The sequence below is a fragment of the Otolemur garnettii genome, unplaced genomic scaffold (genome assembly GCF_000181295.1).
Source record: "Otolemur garnettii isolate 467f Iridium unplaced genomic scaffold, OtoGar3 scaffold00027, whole genome shotgun sequence".
Classification (NCBI taxonomy): domain Eukaryota; kingdom Metazoa; phylum Chordata; class Mammalia; order Primates; family Galagidae; genus Otolemur; species Otolemur garnettii.
The window spans coordinates 12,992,467-13,006,093 of NW_003852422.1; the positions used below are offsets into that span (position 1 = coordinate 12,992,467).

The 13,627-nt window shown below is 35.0% G+C and overlaps 1 protein-coding gene across 1 annotated transcript in view; it reads right to left on the reverse strand.

The window, feature by feature from the left end:
- Nucleotides 1-13,627, reverse strand: part of PHLPP1 (PH domain and leucine rich repeat protein phosphatase 1) — a 231,035-nt gene that overhangs the window by 99,619 nt on the left and 117,789 nt on the right. The window contains exon 3 of the mRNA XM_023512412.1: nucleotides 11,551-11,676. Coding sequence (XP_023368180.1) covers nucleotides 11,551-11,676 — 126 coding nt within the window. The remainder of the gene's footprint in view (nucleotides 1-11,550; nucleotides 11,677-13,627) is intronic.

Genomic DNA, 13,627 nt, shown 5'->3' on the forward strand with positions numbered 1-13,627 from the left:
TTAATTTTCATCCTTCCCAAAAATGCTTTGGGAAGGCATGAGGTGGGAGAGTATAAATTTAGAATAAGTTTAGAATGTAGTTTATTAATCTTTATTGGATAAGCATTCTAACAACTTTGCTTGTTTCAATTTCATCCTTATCAATAAAATTTTATAGTGTTTTGTATCAAAGAAAAAAATTCCATTCTAATAAAAAATTTCAATTCCCACTTCTCCATAACATGTAATTATTTCTTAAAAAAAATTCCTACAAAAATGCCTTAGCTTGACCACAGCTTTTAACTATGACATCTCATCTCCTGATCCTGTTAAAGGATCTTACCATTTCTTTTCAATAAAAAAGTAATGAAATGGTAAGTCAATGAAGATAAGCAGCAGGATAACTGAAAAAGGCTGCCATTAACAGGTAAAAATGAGAGATGGGATTCTGTGAAGGCAAGAGTGGTTAGGGGTATGATTTTAAGATGACAGGCTATAGGATACCTGTTGAAACAACCCCCAAAATAAAAGAGTATGAAAAGAGCTGCAGGCTAGAAAAAAAAAAAAATAATACACCTGGCGCATTGTTCAAGCACCAAGCTCTAATAACATAGGAAAAACAATATAGAGACATCTAGACTAAGAGATCCTCTCAGGCTTCTCTCACTTGCTTTGCCAGGGAGGAAGGGCACGGGGATGCCAACGAGGAGTGGGTGTGCTCACAGCTATCCTGGTAACCTGAGCAAACCATACAATATATATTCTGTATTTGCCTTTTATGAACCAGGCACTGCACTTGGTACTGGAGAGATGCAGTCTTTGGTTTATAAGCTTAGCCTTGTGAGGACACAGACATCTACACAACTATAATGCAACAATGCACATGCAGTGGTGCCCAGAGGACATGGACAGAGCCAAGAACACAAACCTTGGAGCGCCACATCAACAGTTTCCAACACAGTCCACTCCCAAAACAAAGTAAGCCCTGTATTCACAGGCTAGCTGCTGTATTTGTTCAGCGAGCTCAGTGTGTAGCCAAAAGTGAACATGTGGACCAGCCACCTCATTCCCTGTGAGTGAGAATCAACTGTAAAGGGACAGAGGAGATGGCACCAACAGCCTTCTAAAATCACAAGCCACCAATGTCATTCTAACAGTTATCTCCCTCAACACACATAAACTCCATTGTGTTTCTGGATAACAAAAAGAAAATAGAGCTCAGCTTGGGTGGAGATCAAATCTGAACTCAAGAGTTCCTTCCTCATTTCCTTATTGGCAAAATATGCGTAAACAATCTCTTTAGAATGTTTTTATCTGAGAATGTTGATGAAAATCAAGGCAGCATTCTCCCAAAGGTGGTATCTTCCTTCTCAAAAGAGAAGCAAACCACAAAAAAACAACTTTCTAGCTCTCTATTAAAAGAAATAATATAAATACATATTCAATCAATTCTATTATTAGAAATAAGCTTCTTGTTTTATATTTAAATGTCTTCAAATCAATGTTTAAGTTCTAAGCCTGACGCACAAGGTCCAGTATGTTTGGTACAGAGTTCCTAGTTTTTTTCCCCAATTATTCCACTATTCTCTGCTTTATAAAATTATAAATTAGATCAGTGCGTAGAAGAATTAAACTCTTCAGAGTAGTTGGAAAAAATTGAATTCTTTGGGTTTAAAAATACTAGGAAATCCCATGAGTAAGTATTTAATTTGAACATTAAACTTTTAAGAATATATATATTTGGGCCAGGCATGGTGGCTCACTCTTGTAATCCTAGGACTCTGGGAGGCCAAGGTAGGAGGATCCCTTGAACTGAGGAGTTTGAGACTAGCGTGAGCAAGACCAAGACCCTATCTCTTAAAAAAAAAAAAAAGAATATGTATTTGAATTAGTCTAACCTCAGATAAAAGGCTTTAACTTCAAAATAGAACATGACCAGATACAGAGCTCTAATTACACTATATACTAAGTTCCTGATATATAATATTTGGCCAGTTTGCAAAGATTCAGACAACAGCAGTTCTTTCAATATTGAATGTAATTTAATCTTCCTTGAATGACAGAGAAGTCATCTCAGATTCCTAAAGTACCTCATAATCATCATTTAAAAAGATTAGTAGTCAATGTAGAATGGCTCTGCTCAAGTGTCCTTCAGCAACTGCTTGATAAACCACCTTTTATCATACAACTGAGCTGCCTGGATTCTGCTGACAACTCTGAATATAAAAAATGCTATATTTTGACATTGTCAGTAAATCTTAAGTTTTTATTTGAATCTTTGTTTTTAGTCCCTTCTGAACACTGTAAAACAGTGAAAGTACAATTAAATAAACAGAGCAAGGCAGTAGAACTTATTGCATAAAGCAGTAATTGAATATTTTATACTTCAGCTCCCTCATTTGCAAACTGGAAACGATAATATCCAAGAGATTATCTGTTGTTATAAAAACCAATCTCATAGAATTGTTGAGCATCTACCTCACAGGGCTACTACATAAACTCGCCAAATAGCACAACTTACAAAAATGTCGGTTATTATGTACACTAATAATAGTGTTACAGTACATAATTTTACTATTTGTTACCGTACATAATTTTACTATTAACAAAATGTATCTATCAACAACCATCTATCTATTCTTTTTACAAAGGTAAAAAGTAAAACAAAAGTCTTTTCATTTTCAACTTGACCTCACAAAATAATATACTTACTTTGGACATAATGTCAAAAGTAAGGAAAATAATGGTCACTTACTCTGTGCTGATCAGACAATTTCTCCACAAACCAGAGTGCACACAGAAGGGACGCTACTAGATAAAGGGTGTGAGAACTCAGGGGGAATTGTTGGTATTATCAGAGATGCTTCTCCTGAAAACAGACTGCTAAGGAGAAAACGGGGCCATGTAAGGACACAAATCAGGGAACGTGACAATATTTAGGAGTTATCAAATAAGAGAAGAAGTAGAATCATCTTGTGTTATATCAAACTAGGTATACCAAATCTAGGGTCAATGAATCGAAGTTACAGGAATAAAGACTTCAGCTCAATTGTAAGGAAGAACTGTCCCATTGGACACTACAGACGTCACGAAACATTATCAATATTGAGGGACAAGGAAGTCTAGGAGTCTACGGGGCTTTCTGAAATCTTAAATTCTATTCTAAGTCTCTGACTATAATGCAGGTTTAAACTAACGGACACTTTCAAAGAAAATTCTAAATAACACAATTATTTCAAAGAACCACAACAATTACTATCTTCTTAGACAGTAATTACAAGAGCTCTTCAGAATCTTAAAATAATACTTTGCAACTTTAAAATGTAGCTGTAAATTCCTTCCTTAAGAAAAGTAACAATCCACAGACAAAATCCACATGTATTTGGAAGTACTAACAATAGCAGCGCAGACCCCAACCAACCTTCCTTAATGATTCCTAGAAAAATGTTTCCAGAGTTCCAGCAAAAACATGAGGAACACATGTCCATTTGCTGAGGTTCTGATTACACATGGAGCCTAGAATAGTGCCTGGCACAAAAAAGGCCAGAAAAAGAGTCCTTTCTTTCTTCTTTTCCTCGTCCCACTTGGGGGGGCGGGAGGGGGGGAGTAGTGCTGCAAATGCCAACACACCTGGAGAAAGCAAGAGGCAGATGAGAAGACATGAAAAGGGAGATGAAGCTCCTGGGACGAATTAAAATGGTAATAATCTTAAGTATACAGATAAACACTACTTCACAAGAGCATGCTGTTCTTTTTCTTTTTGGAGACAGAGTCTCATATGTCACCCTTGGTAGAGTGCTGTGCCATCACAGCTCACAGCAACCTCAAACTCTTGGGCTCCAGTGCTTCTCTTGCCTCAGCCTTCTAAGTAGCTAGGACTATAGGTGCCTGCCACAATGCCCAGCTATTTTTTGGTGGCAGTTGTCACTGTTGTTTACCAGGCCTGGGCCAGGCTCGAACCTGCCAGCCTTGGTGTTATGTGGCTGGCTACCCCTATTCACTGAGCTACAGGCGCCGAGCTAACATGCTTTTCGTGTTATGAGACAGTAAAGCAAATGAGGTAGCTTTGTTTTTAGTATAAAATTGGATTATACAACTTTGGAAAAAATAAAATTAAATAGTTTTAAACTAAAATAACTTCAGAACTAAAGTGAAAATCTCTTCTTCACGAATATATTAACTAAGATTTCAGAAACAATAGCTACTATACAAAAATAAAGGAAGTTTAGCACCATGGAAATAAAGGTAGATGAAACAGAATTCTAACTAAAAAGAATTTTAGTTCTACGTATTTTTACTATTTTAACTTAGTTTAATGCATAACATAATCAAAATTTAATGCAATTCAAAACATTTCATCTTTCGCTTATCAAAACAGAATTTGTAAGTTCTCTCATTTTATAGGCTGCTACTTTATGCCTGTAATAAAGATTCCATAATATAAATTTTTATACAACAAACCTATTATACTACAAAGGAAAGTTAATTATAATACTGGGCAACTTCTAGTCACATTTCTGTAAGAAGATGAAATGATCAGCAGAAAACAATCTATACTAATCCACATTCTTTTATTTTATTTAGCTTCAATTTTTTTCCCACACTGCTCAGATCTCTGTGATATGTATATAAATACATCTCTTCAGAACATCTTTGCAAACTGCCTATCATTTACCTATCCTTGAAATGAACCTTCTTTTCTTGTCTGAGTAGTGAACTCCTATGTTTCTTTTAAAAGACTCAGCTCACCCATGACCTCCTTGAAGTCTTCCTATACCCAAATTTCTCATACTAAACTCCCAAACTTTTCTCACATCATCACTACAGAATTGATAAAAGGTTGCATTTTATAAGCTAAAATTCATGTCATTCAGACCCTTAGTTCTACTTCATATTCTGCCATAGGCTTATTAGATCAAAGAGCCCTTGATACTTTTTCTAAACACTGGATATAAAATATGAACTGTTTCCAGAAAAGCCCTGGACTTCTCAGAAGAACTGTACTAGAGCCAACCTTCCTACATTACAACCCCAAAGTAAACAACTACAGCACAATCCCTAAAGGACAAGCGACAGATCTTGCTGAAAGCAGCACACTCCTTAAAATTTATGCTTCAAGTTAAGAAGCAAGATATGTATAAAAGATAATCAAGTCATATTAAAGTGTTCCTTGCAACTACATCTTATGACAAGAATCCATTATGCTGGAAACCTTCATCCTATTACACTAGCATGATTTAACTCTAGTGGTTGGTTAAGTACTCTTTCAGTAAAATCTGAACAGGAAAATACTATTTCTAAGCAAATGAAACCAAAAGCTCAATTATGATTCACCACATATCTTATTTTCATATAAAAACTGATACTTACTCATCATTTCGTGTATTCTTTCAGCATAATATGTGGCCCCAACTTCCCTACATTGTACATGTTAAGGGTGAACCCAGTAAGTCATGGTAACCAAAAGTTCACTGCAGTCATCTTTTTTTTTTTCAAGTCACTGGGTAAGAATTAAATGCTATGGTTAAGCTACACAGGAGAGATGATGACTATGATGGTCACTGTCACCTGCAACTGTCATCACATCAGCCACTGATCAGCAGAGAAAGAGACATGTAGACAAACTAAATGGCCTTCATGAGGCCTGAATTAGTAACCTTGGACTCACTATCACCACACTGTAATAAACTGAACTGGCCAGGTTTGATGGCCTTGGAAGAGATTATGCTATGCCTTTTTCCTTTCTCCTACAGAAAAGAATTAGGATAATTCTCTTGAAAGCTCCTATTACTAAACATAGTATTCCTAACTATAGAGTTTTAATTACTTTTGATTCAGTCATTTTACTATGCAAATTCAAATTACTGAATTTTGAAATGTGCCAAGTTGTAAATTGTTTTCATTTTCATTAAGCTAATCAATGCTTAGGTGCATTCAATCTGATAAAAAGTAAAAAGTTCAACTCAGAAATATGTCTTTTTCTACAATTGCTGTATATTCGCTTTGGTATCACAGGCTACATCATTTTCAGGAATAAGACATGTGAATCAACTCTAATTTTTGTAATCTATAAAGAAGATTTGTAAAACCTACCATAATTACCTGAATTGTTCATTCTTTAAAAAATCACACATACATAATGGTAGGGTAGTTGTATTTGCATGAGTTACACACACGCATGCAAATAGTTGTGAGTGAGGTAATAAATGTCTGGGATTTGCTTTGTAATAATCCATGGGTGTTACTATGATTTCTACATCTAATACTTGACATTTTCCATAATAAAGATTTAAAAACACATATATACATACATAACCCTAACTTAAGCGATAAAATAAAGAAACAGACTTTAAAATGGGATAACACAGTATCAAAAAGTTACTAAAACTTCTAAATTAAAGCCAAGGCTGAGGCTATGGACTCACATGAAAGACTAACCTTGAAAAGAATTCACAGGATCAATCAACATGTCTAAAATGAATGTACTCAAAAAAGTGGGCCACAAAGATAGAGGGGCCGGCACTTCTGTGAAATTACTCATGTATTTAAAAGGAGCTCTTCTGCAATTCCTGCTCTCAGCTCCCACCCTCTGCCTTTGTATATTGTTGCCTGGCCCACCACTTTGAAAACATGCTGGATACACGTACCTATGCTCAGCAAAAAGAGTACTTTTTTCCCTTGTATACAATAGGATGTTTACTGAATTCTTACAGCATGCCCTGCCTTAATATCTTAGGTATGAACTTACAACCAATATTGTAATCCTCCCAAGGGAGCTTTCCACAGTGTCTACCACTAACACACGCCCAAAGTAAAAACTCTAAAGGCACTGCCTTGGGTATTATTTTGGCAAGCAACAGTAAGTGCTAAGACTAAGCTTAAAAGTATGTAAGAGCCTACCTTGGTAAAAACATACTTGATTTTTATAAATTTTCCCCAAGTCAAATCAAATTAGAACAGAACTGAACACTTCTCTTATATATAAAATCCAGAAAAAGGAACTGAAAATAAAGAACTTTCCTTTAAAATTACTTACCAATTCATTTTAATTTAAAAATAACTGGAATTCTTTTTTGTCCTCCCACCCAAACTGGGGTGGGGATGATAATTAAAAATCAGAAACTCAGACACTCCTTTCTGTGGTTGGTCTTTTTTCAGACCCTTATCAAATGGACTTTCATTTAAATGTCAGGATGTAAAGACACACAATCCACTCTGTGTATGCTTTGTGTCTCAATATGAAGAAAAGAAAAAGAAACTAAATGTTTCCACAGTAACCCTGAGTGTGTGAACTAAACTGTCTACCTTCCTACATAGGAGGAAGAGCAGAAGACAGCGGAAGGGGAAGCTGGGAGTAGAAGGGGCTTTTAGCAGTCAGCCTTATCCACAGCAAAGTCCCCAAAAGACTATTCTCAAATGGACCACGATTCTCATCCTCTTCTCAGCAACCCCAACCTACTCTCCTCAGATTCTGAACTAAAGGAAAAAAAAAACTATCACAAGATGATTCACAACATATGAAATTTAAAGAAAGCTACAGTCAGGTTTTACACGGGATTCGAACACAAACAGAGAGTTCCTTCACCCATTTCTTCTATAATATCTAACCTCTTCAATCAGCCCCTTACAAGCCACTTGCCCTTTAATTTACTCACTATAACTGCTAAACATTTTTTAAACATATATCTAATGTTTAAGGTTAAGTAAAGACACCGTATCTAAAATCTGCGTTTACTAAAATGTTTTGCCTCCGTTTCCAACTCCTAACTTTTAAGGAAGAAATTTTCATTCTCCCCAACGTCTGCCCATCCTTAATCACTTTCCCCAAAAGGCTAATGTGGTTGTTAAGGGCAGCAAAAGGTAATTTGCTCAGACAAAATAAGACCTGTGTCCTTATCTGTTGAAAATAAACAATTAGATGATACTTTAAAAGATTATCAGACCAAGGGATGATCGTAGGAAAAGACTGCCATAAGATGATTTTATCTACTTAGTTAAAATTTCATCATTCACATACACACAGACACTATGTGCTATTGTAAATCCATTAGATGCATACCTCCTATAAGTCCTAAGAGGTAAAGTGCTCTTATTATTCCCTTTATCAGACGAAAAAGCCTAAAACTGAGAAACTTAGATATAGCCACATAGCCAGTAAACAGTGGAATTCACATCTGCTTTACTTTGAAACTCAAACTTTACCCCCACACTATGTATCTTCTCCAAACATTCAAAGCCCTTCTGAAAGGAAAGGAGGTGAGAATTCTTATTCTAATTAGTTCTAGTTAATAAATAATCATCTATGGTGATTAAATCAAAGTTCCTCCTTCCTCCTGGAAAAACTCATTAACAATTGTTTTAAGTATAAAACGTATTTTGTGTAAATATATATATATGAATTATCCTCTACATATAATAACTACACTACATTTCCCCACTTATCAAACGCTTTCTAATGGTGATACACTACTCAGTGGACAGGGGCACTGACATTCCTTTCTCCCACCCTGCTACATCACGTTTTCCTGTGTCACAATCTTCCCCCCACCTTCCACTGTCTCCTGCTGCAGAGATCTGATGGCTGCTCATGGTTTGGGTAATCAAAGTGAGAACCTTGTGACAGACACACTACACAAGATGGCACATCAGCCAGCCAGAAAGGGGAAAGAGTACTAAACAATCTAACACTTGACACTTACAAATCACTAGAACCACGTTAGAATTCAATTATTTTCCTCACTTACTTTAAAAATATTTCATAATCTACATCTTGAGCTTTGACTCTCTGCCTTCTCTTGGAGTAGAAAACTCTCTGAAGTCAAGAACGGTATTTTACCAAAGTCTTAAATATGTAAAATATAGAGTCTAATTAGTGCTATCACTAAAGCTATAATCTATCTAGCAATTCGAATATAGAAGCCATTCTTTATTTCTCCTTTTTCTCAGGCCACATGTATGTGATTTACCAGTAATCCTGTCATTTGATCTACAAAACCCAACTTTTCCCTGCAAATACACCCTCACCTCTTGCCTAAACTAAACATAAAGCCTCCAGATGGTAAGGCCTCCCCTTCCATCTTGCCCTCTATAATCCATTGGCTATACCACGGCCACTATCAGATTACATAGTTGTCTGTAAGAAAACTCTTTAATGGCTTTATGTTATATTAACAATATCCAAACTCTTTCTCCTATTCTATAACATAAGACCCTGCCTACCTTGACTTCCCAAGCTGTGACACTCCCTGTTGTATTCTCACTTTACCTTTACCGTCCACCTGGAAAGCTCTTCCCACCAGACCTTCAAATAATTATAATGCTTTCATTGAAGTTTCTGTTTAATTATCCCACCATCAGAAAAAGTTGTCCCTTCCCCACCTTTCTCTGTCACACATCCTCTTGCATATCACTATGATTACTTCTATTTTCTTTCTTGTCTGTTTACTTATCACCTGTCTCGCCAGAGTAAACCCTACCAAGAGAGGAGAATTGGATTTGTTCTCTGCTCTACCTCCAGAGCTTACAACACCATTAAACTCAATGCCTACTGATCCTTTTTATTGTTACTGTTTCAAGCAAAACAATGTGCCCATGTGTAAGCTTGATAATTTATGTTTATTCCTATTTATGTCTTTATCTGTGCTTAAGAATTTATACCTTGGACTTGTTTCAAAAAGAATGTAAAGCAGCTGAAATTTGCTCTAAAATGCATCACACCACATTTAGTCTAAAAGATCAAAACATATCCTTATGGGACATTCTATAAAATACCCCATTGGCACTCCCCAAAACTGTCAAGGTCATGAAAAACACAGAAAAAGGGCGGCGTCTGTGGCTCAAAGGAGTCGGGCGCCGGCCCCATATGCCAGAGGTGGCGGGTTCAAACCCAGCCCCGGCCAAAATCAAAAAACAAAAACACAGAAAAACTAAAAAACTGTCAAGGAACAGAGAAGACAACGGAGACATGACAACAAATGCAATGTGGTACCCTGGATTAGATCCTGGAACAGAGAGAAGTTAATGCGAAAAGTAATGACATCTAAATAAAGTCTGGAAGCAGAGTAATGTACCAATACTGGTTCCTTAGATTTGACAAATGTGATATGATTGGGAAACTGAGTGATGGGTCTCTGGGAACTCATTGTACTATCTTTGCAACTTTGCCTACAAATATAAATGTATTAACATATGATATTAATATAATTATTATATAGTTAATAATTAAATAAAAAATTTAAAAAGTTATTTAAAAAAATCATTATCTCCATATGGGAAGAAATTTGCTGTGTGTTGATCAGTTTGGCACTTTTATTCTGAATAAAGCAGAGTGCAGGCAATTGGAGTATTGCTTTGAACCCATACAACCACTTAAATATAAATACATATAAAAGCACAATGAAAAAGCACCACTTAAATATAAAGGCCCAATATTATTTACTACTCATTGCCTCATATCTGCAATCACGAGAGTAATTTTAAAATAACTAGACGATGTACTTATCTCCTTTATATCACATTAATTCCATATGCAAGGGGGAAGGAAAAGTGTCATCTTTCCCATTTTCTCCCAAAGGAGTGCTGCCCTCTACATTTAGGACTTCCATTTTCCTGGTAGGTAGAGGGAATCTTCTAAGTCCTATCAACAGAAACTTGTCATTTCTTCTTCTTATAAAGAAAAGAACTGATGATCTTAAGTGGTAGCCCAGCACCAGAGAATGGGTTTTTACCTGATAATTCAAGTGTGGCCAGTATTTCAAAACAACCTTCTACATATTATTACCTAATTTTCTGTTAACTGTTTTATAGTTACTCATTCATTTGACAAATAATTACATCATACAGCAATATGAATCACACTGAACTTGGGCAACAAATAGGATTATAAATTCAAAAGTAAGAAAGCAAATTCCATTGTAATGTTCCTCTACCCTAGAGGTTTCATCATTTCAAAAACATACCCAAAGCCAACATACTAAGTTCTACAATCTACCCCATCCTTTTGTACAACTCCATAAATGAAAGGATAAATAAATGCTGACATTTTTACAAGTTATCATTTTCTATTACACACACAAAGGTACTATGTGTTATTCCATGACAGGTGGGGATCTTATTTAATCACGAGAAGCAAAACAAAAAAAGTAACCATTCTTTAAGGCAGAAAAAGGTGATAGGGAGATGGCACAAGATTAGACTATGTAAATGAAAAAATAGAGGAAGAAGGGAAATTTGTAATAATTCTCCGGGTATTACGTGGTTTCACTATTTTTCTACCTTGGGCCAGTCCCTTAAATATTCTCAATCTCATATTTTTTATCTACAACATTAAGACAGTAATGCCACACTACTGAATGAATTATTTTTAAGTATAAACAAAACCTGATAAAGAAAAAAATTTTAAAAACTTACTTTTCAGGCAAAATTAACTTTTGAAAACCTAAAAATTGATACCTCCTGGCAACATATGAAAAAAAGAAAAGTGTGTCTAACTTTGTTCTGGACTTGGGTAAAGCAGAAAGCAGCTTGTTGGCCAGCTCAAAGCCGAAGACTCCTGGGCAAGTGCCTGCTTACCTTGGAGACTTGTCGCAGCCACCTTAAGTATTCTGTGAAGGTATCGAAGCAAATGTAGTAAGTCTGGCTTTGGGGTCCAGAGGAGCTAAATGCTAAACAATGCTGGTGCTTTTTCACTTCTTCTACCTATAAAAATAAACAGAAAGAAGCAAAAACAAGTAAGACAGCAGAACCACTGATGTATTTCACTAACTACCTGAGATCAATGAGCCTGTACAGATTTGCATGTATGTTTCTCTTATCACTTAAAATAACTAAGTTCCTGTGTCTAACCAACCAATCTGAATTACAAGGAAATCAGAAAAGGGAAACTTTATCTTTATTAGATTTCCCCACCAGAGTGAAATTCTCTTCTTCCTGTTTAAAAATTGGTCTAGACTCTCTTTCTTATTCTCTAACCTCACAACAGGGTGCTGGAGTTTTTACTTCCCCTTTGGGTTTTTACTTAAGGTTTTACTTAAGAATTTTTACTTAGGGAACTATTGTTATTATTCTTCTGATAACAACCTTTTTTTAAAAAAAAGTGTTCTTCAAACATGTTAAGAAAGTTTTAAAAATTTATTGTCAAACTGAAATTAACCTGAAATAAAAAACTCTACCACCAGAACTTTCAAGTCCTAACAATGCAGAAATAGAGTCAAATCAAATTTCTACTCCCAATAAATTCTTCACCAACAAGAAAGTAACATGATATTACACCAGTTCTTACGTTTCACTTACAAAAATGACCACAAGCCAAGTCACAAAGAAAATACAAAAAATTTCAAAAAGGTACACAGACTATGTCTTGGACCAAAATGTAATTACATTATCAGTCAATAAAAAATAAATTTAAAAATCCATGTATGTTTAGAAAATTAAGAGCATGCTTTTAAATGACACACTTTTAAATTATACACTTCTAAACAACTCACAGAAAAAAGGAAAAATCATAATCAGAACTTTAAAATTCTTAGAACAAAACAGTTATAAAAATATTTCACATCAAAATTTGTATAATGCAAAAAAGGGAGATACTTAGGAGAAATTTATTTTCTTAAATATTTATATTGGAAAGGAAGTCAGAAAATTAATTTTATCAGCATGTATCTTAATAACTTAGAGGAAAAATACCAAAACCAAAACTTGAACAAACCCAAAGTAGAATGAACACAATAATAAAAAGCAGAAATTAGTGAAATGAAAACCAAACATTTAACAGAGAACATTAACAAAGCAAAACACTAGTTCTTTGAAAACACTAATAAAACTGATATATCTTCAGCCAAATTATATTAAAAAAAAGATAGAAGACATTTATAAATAATATTAACAATGAATGAAAAGGAACATAGTTACAGATTCACCAAATATTAAAAAGAGAATGTTATAAATAACTTTGTGGCAAATTGTTAGGAAAAATATATTTTACCAATACCACTAAATCAAGAAAAAAGCAGAAGGCCTAACCATTAAAGCAAAATAAGAAAATTATTTTTTAGTGTCTCAAAAAAAAGTATCAAGACCATATGGCTTTATAGCTGAGTTTTACCAGTTTTAAGAAACAGATCATTCCTAACTCACAGAAACTCATCCAGCAAACAAGTCTATGAGGCCAGTGTAACAAGAACCATGAGTATAGTAACAGAAAGAAAAATTTATAGGTAACCTCAGTTATGAAGACTTATCCTGAACAAAATGTTTCATCAGAATCAAGTAATACAGAAAAAACATATAAAGAACAAACTGAGTTTACCTCAGGTAAGGAAAGATGTTTTAACATCATTAAAACTATAAAATCATTAACCACATTAATAGATTGAAGAGGTAAACTATACACATCCCTATGACCACACAAAAGGCAATAACATTAACCACCTGTTCCAGAAGAAAAACTTTTAGCAGCTTGGAACACAAATAACTCAACTTAAGCTAACCAGTAGTATTTATCAAACATCAAATAAACTCCAGTGTTAATGATGAGATTTCACTCTTTTTGATGATCAGTAAGACTCCAGCATCTACTGTTTCAAGAAAGAAAATTGTCACTATTGGGTGGCACCTGTGGCTCAAAGGAGTAGGACGCCAGCCCCATATG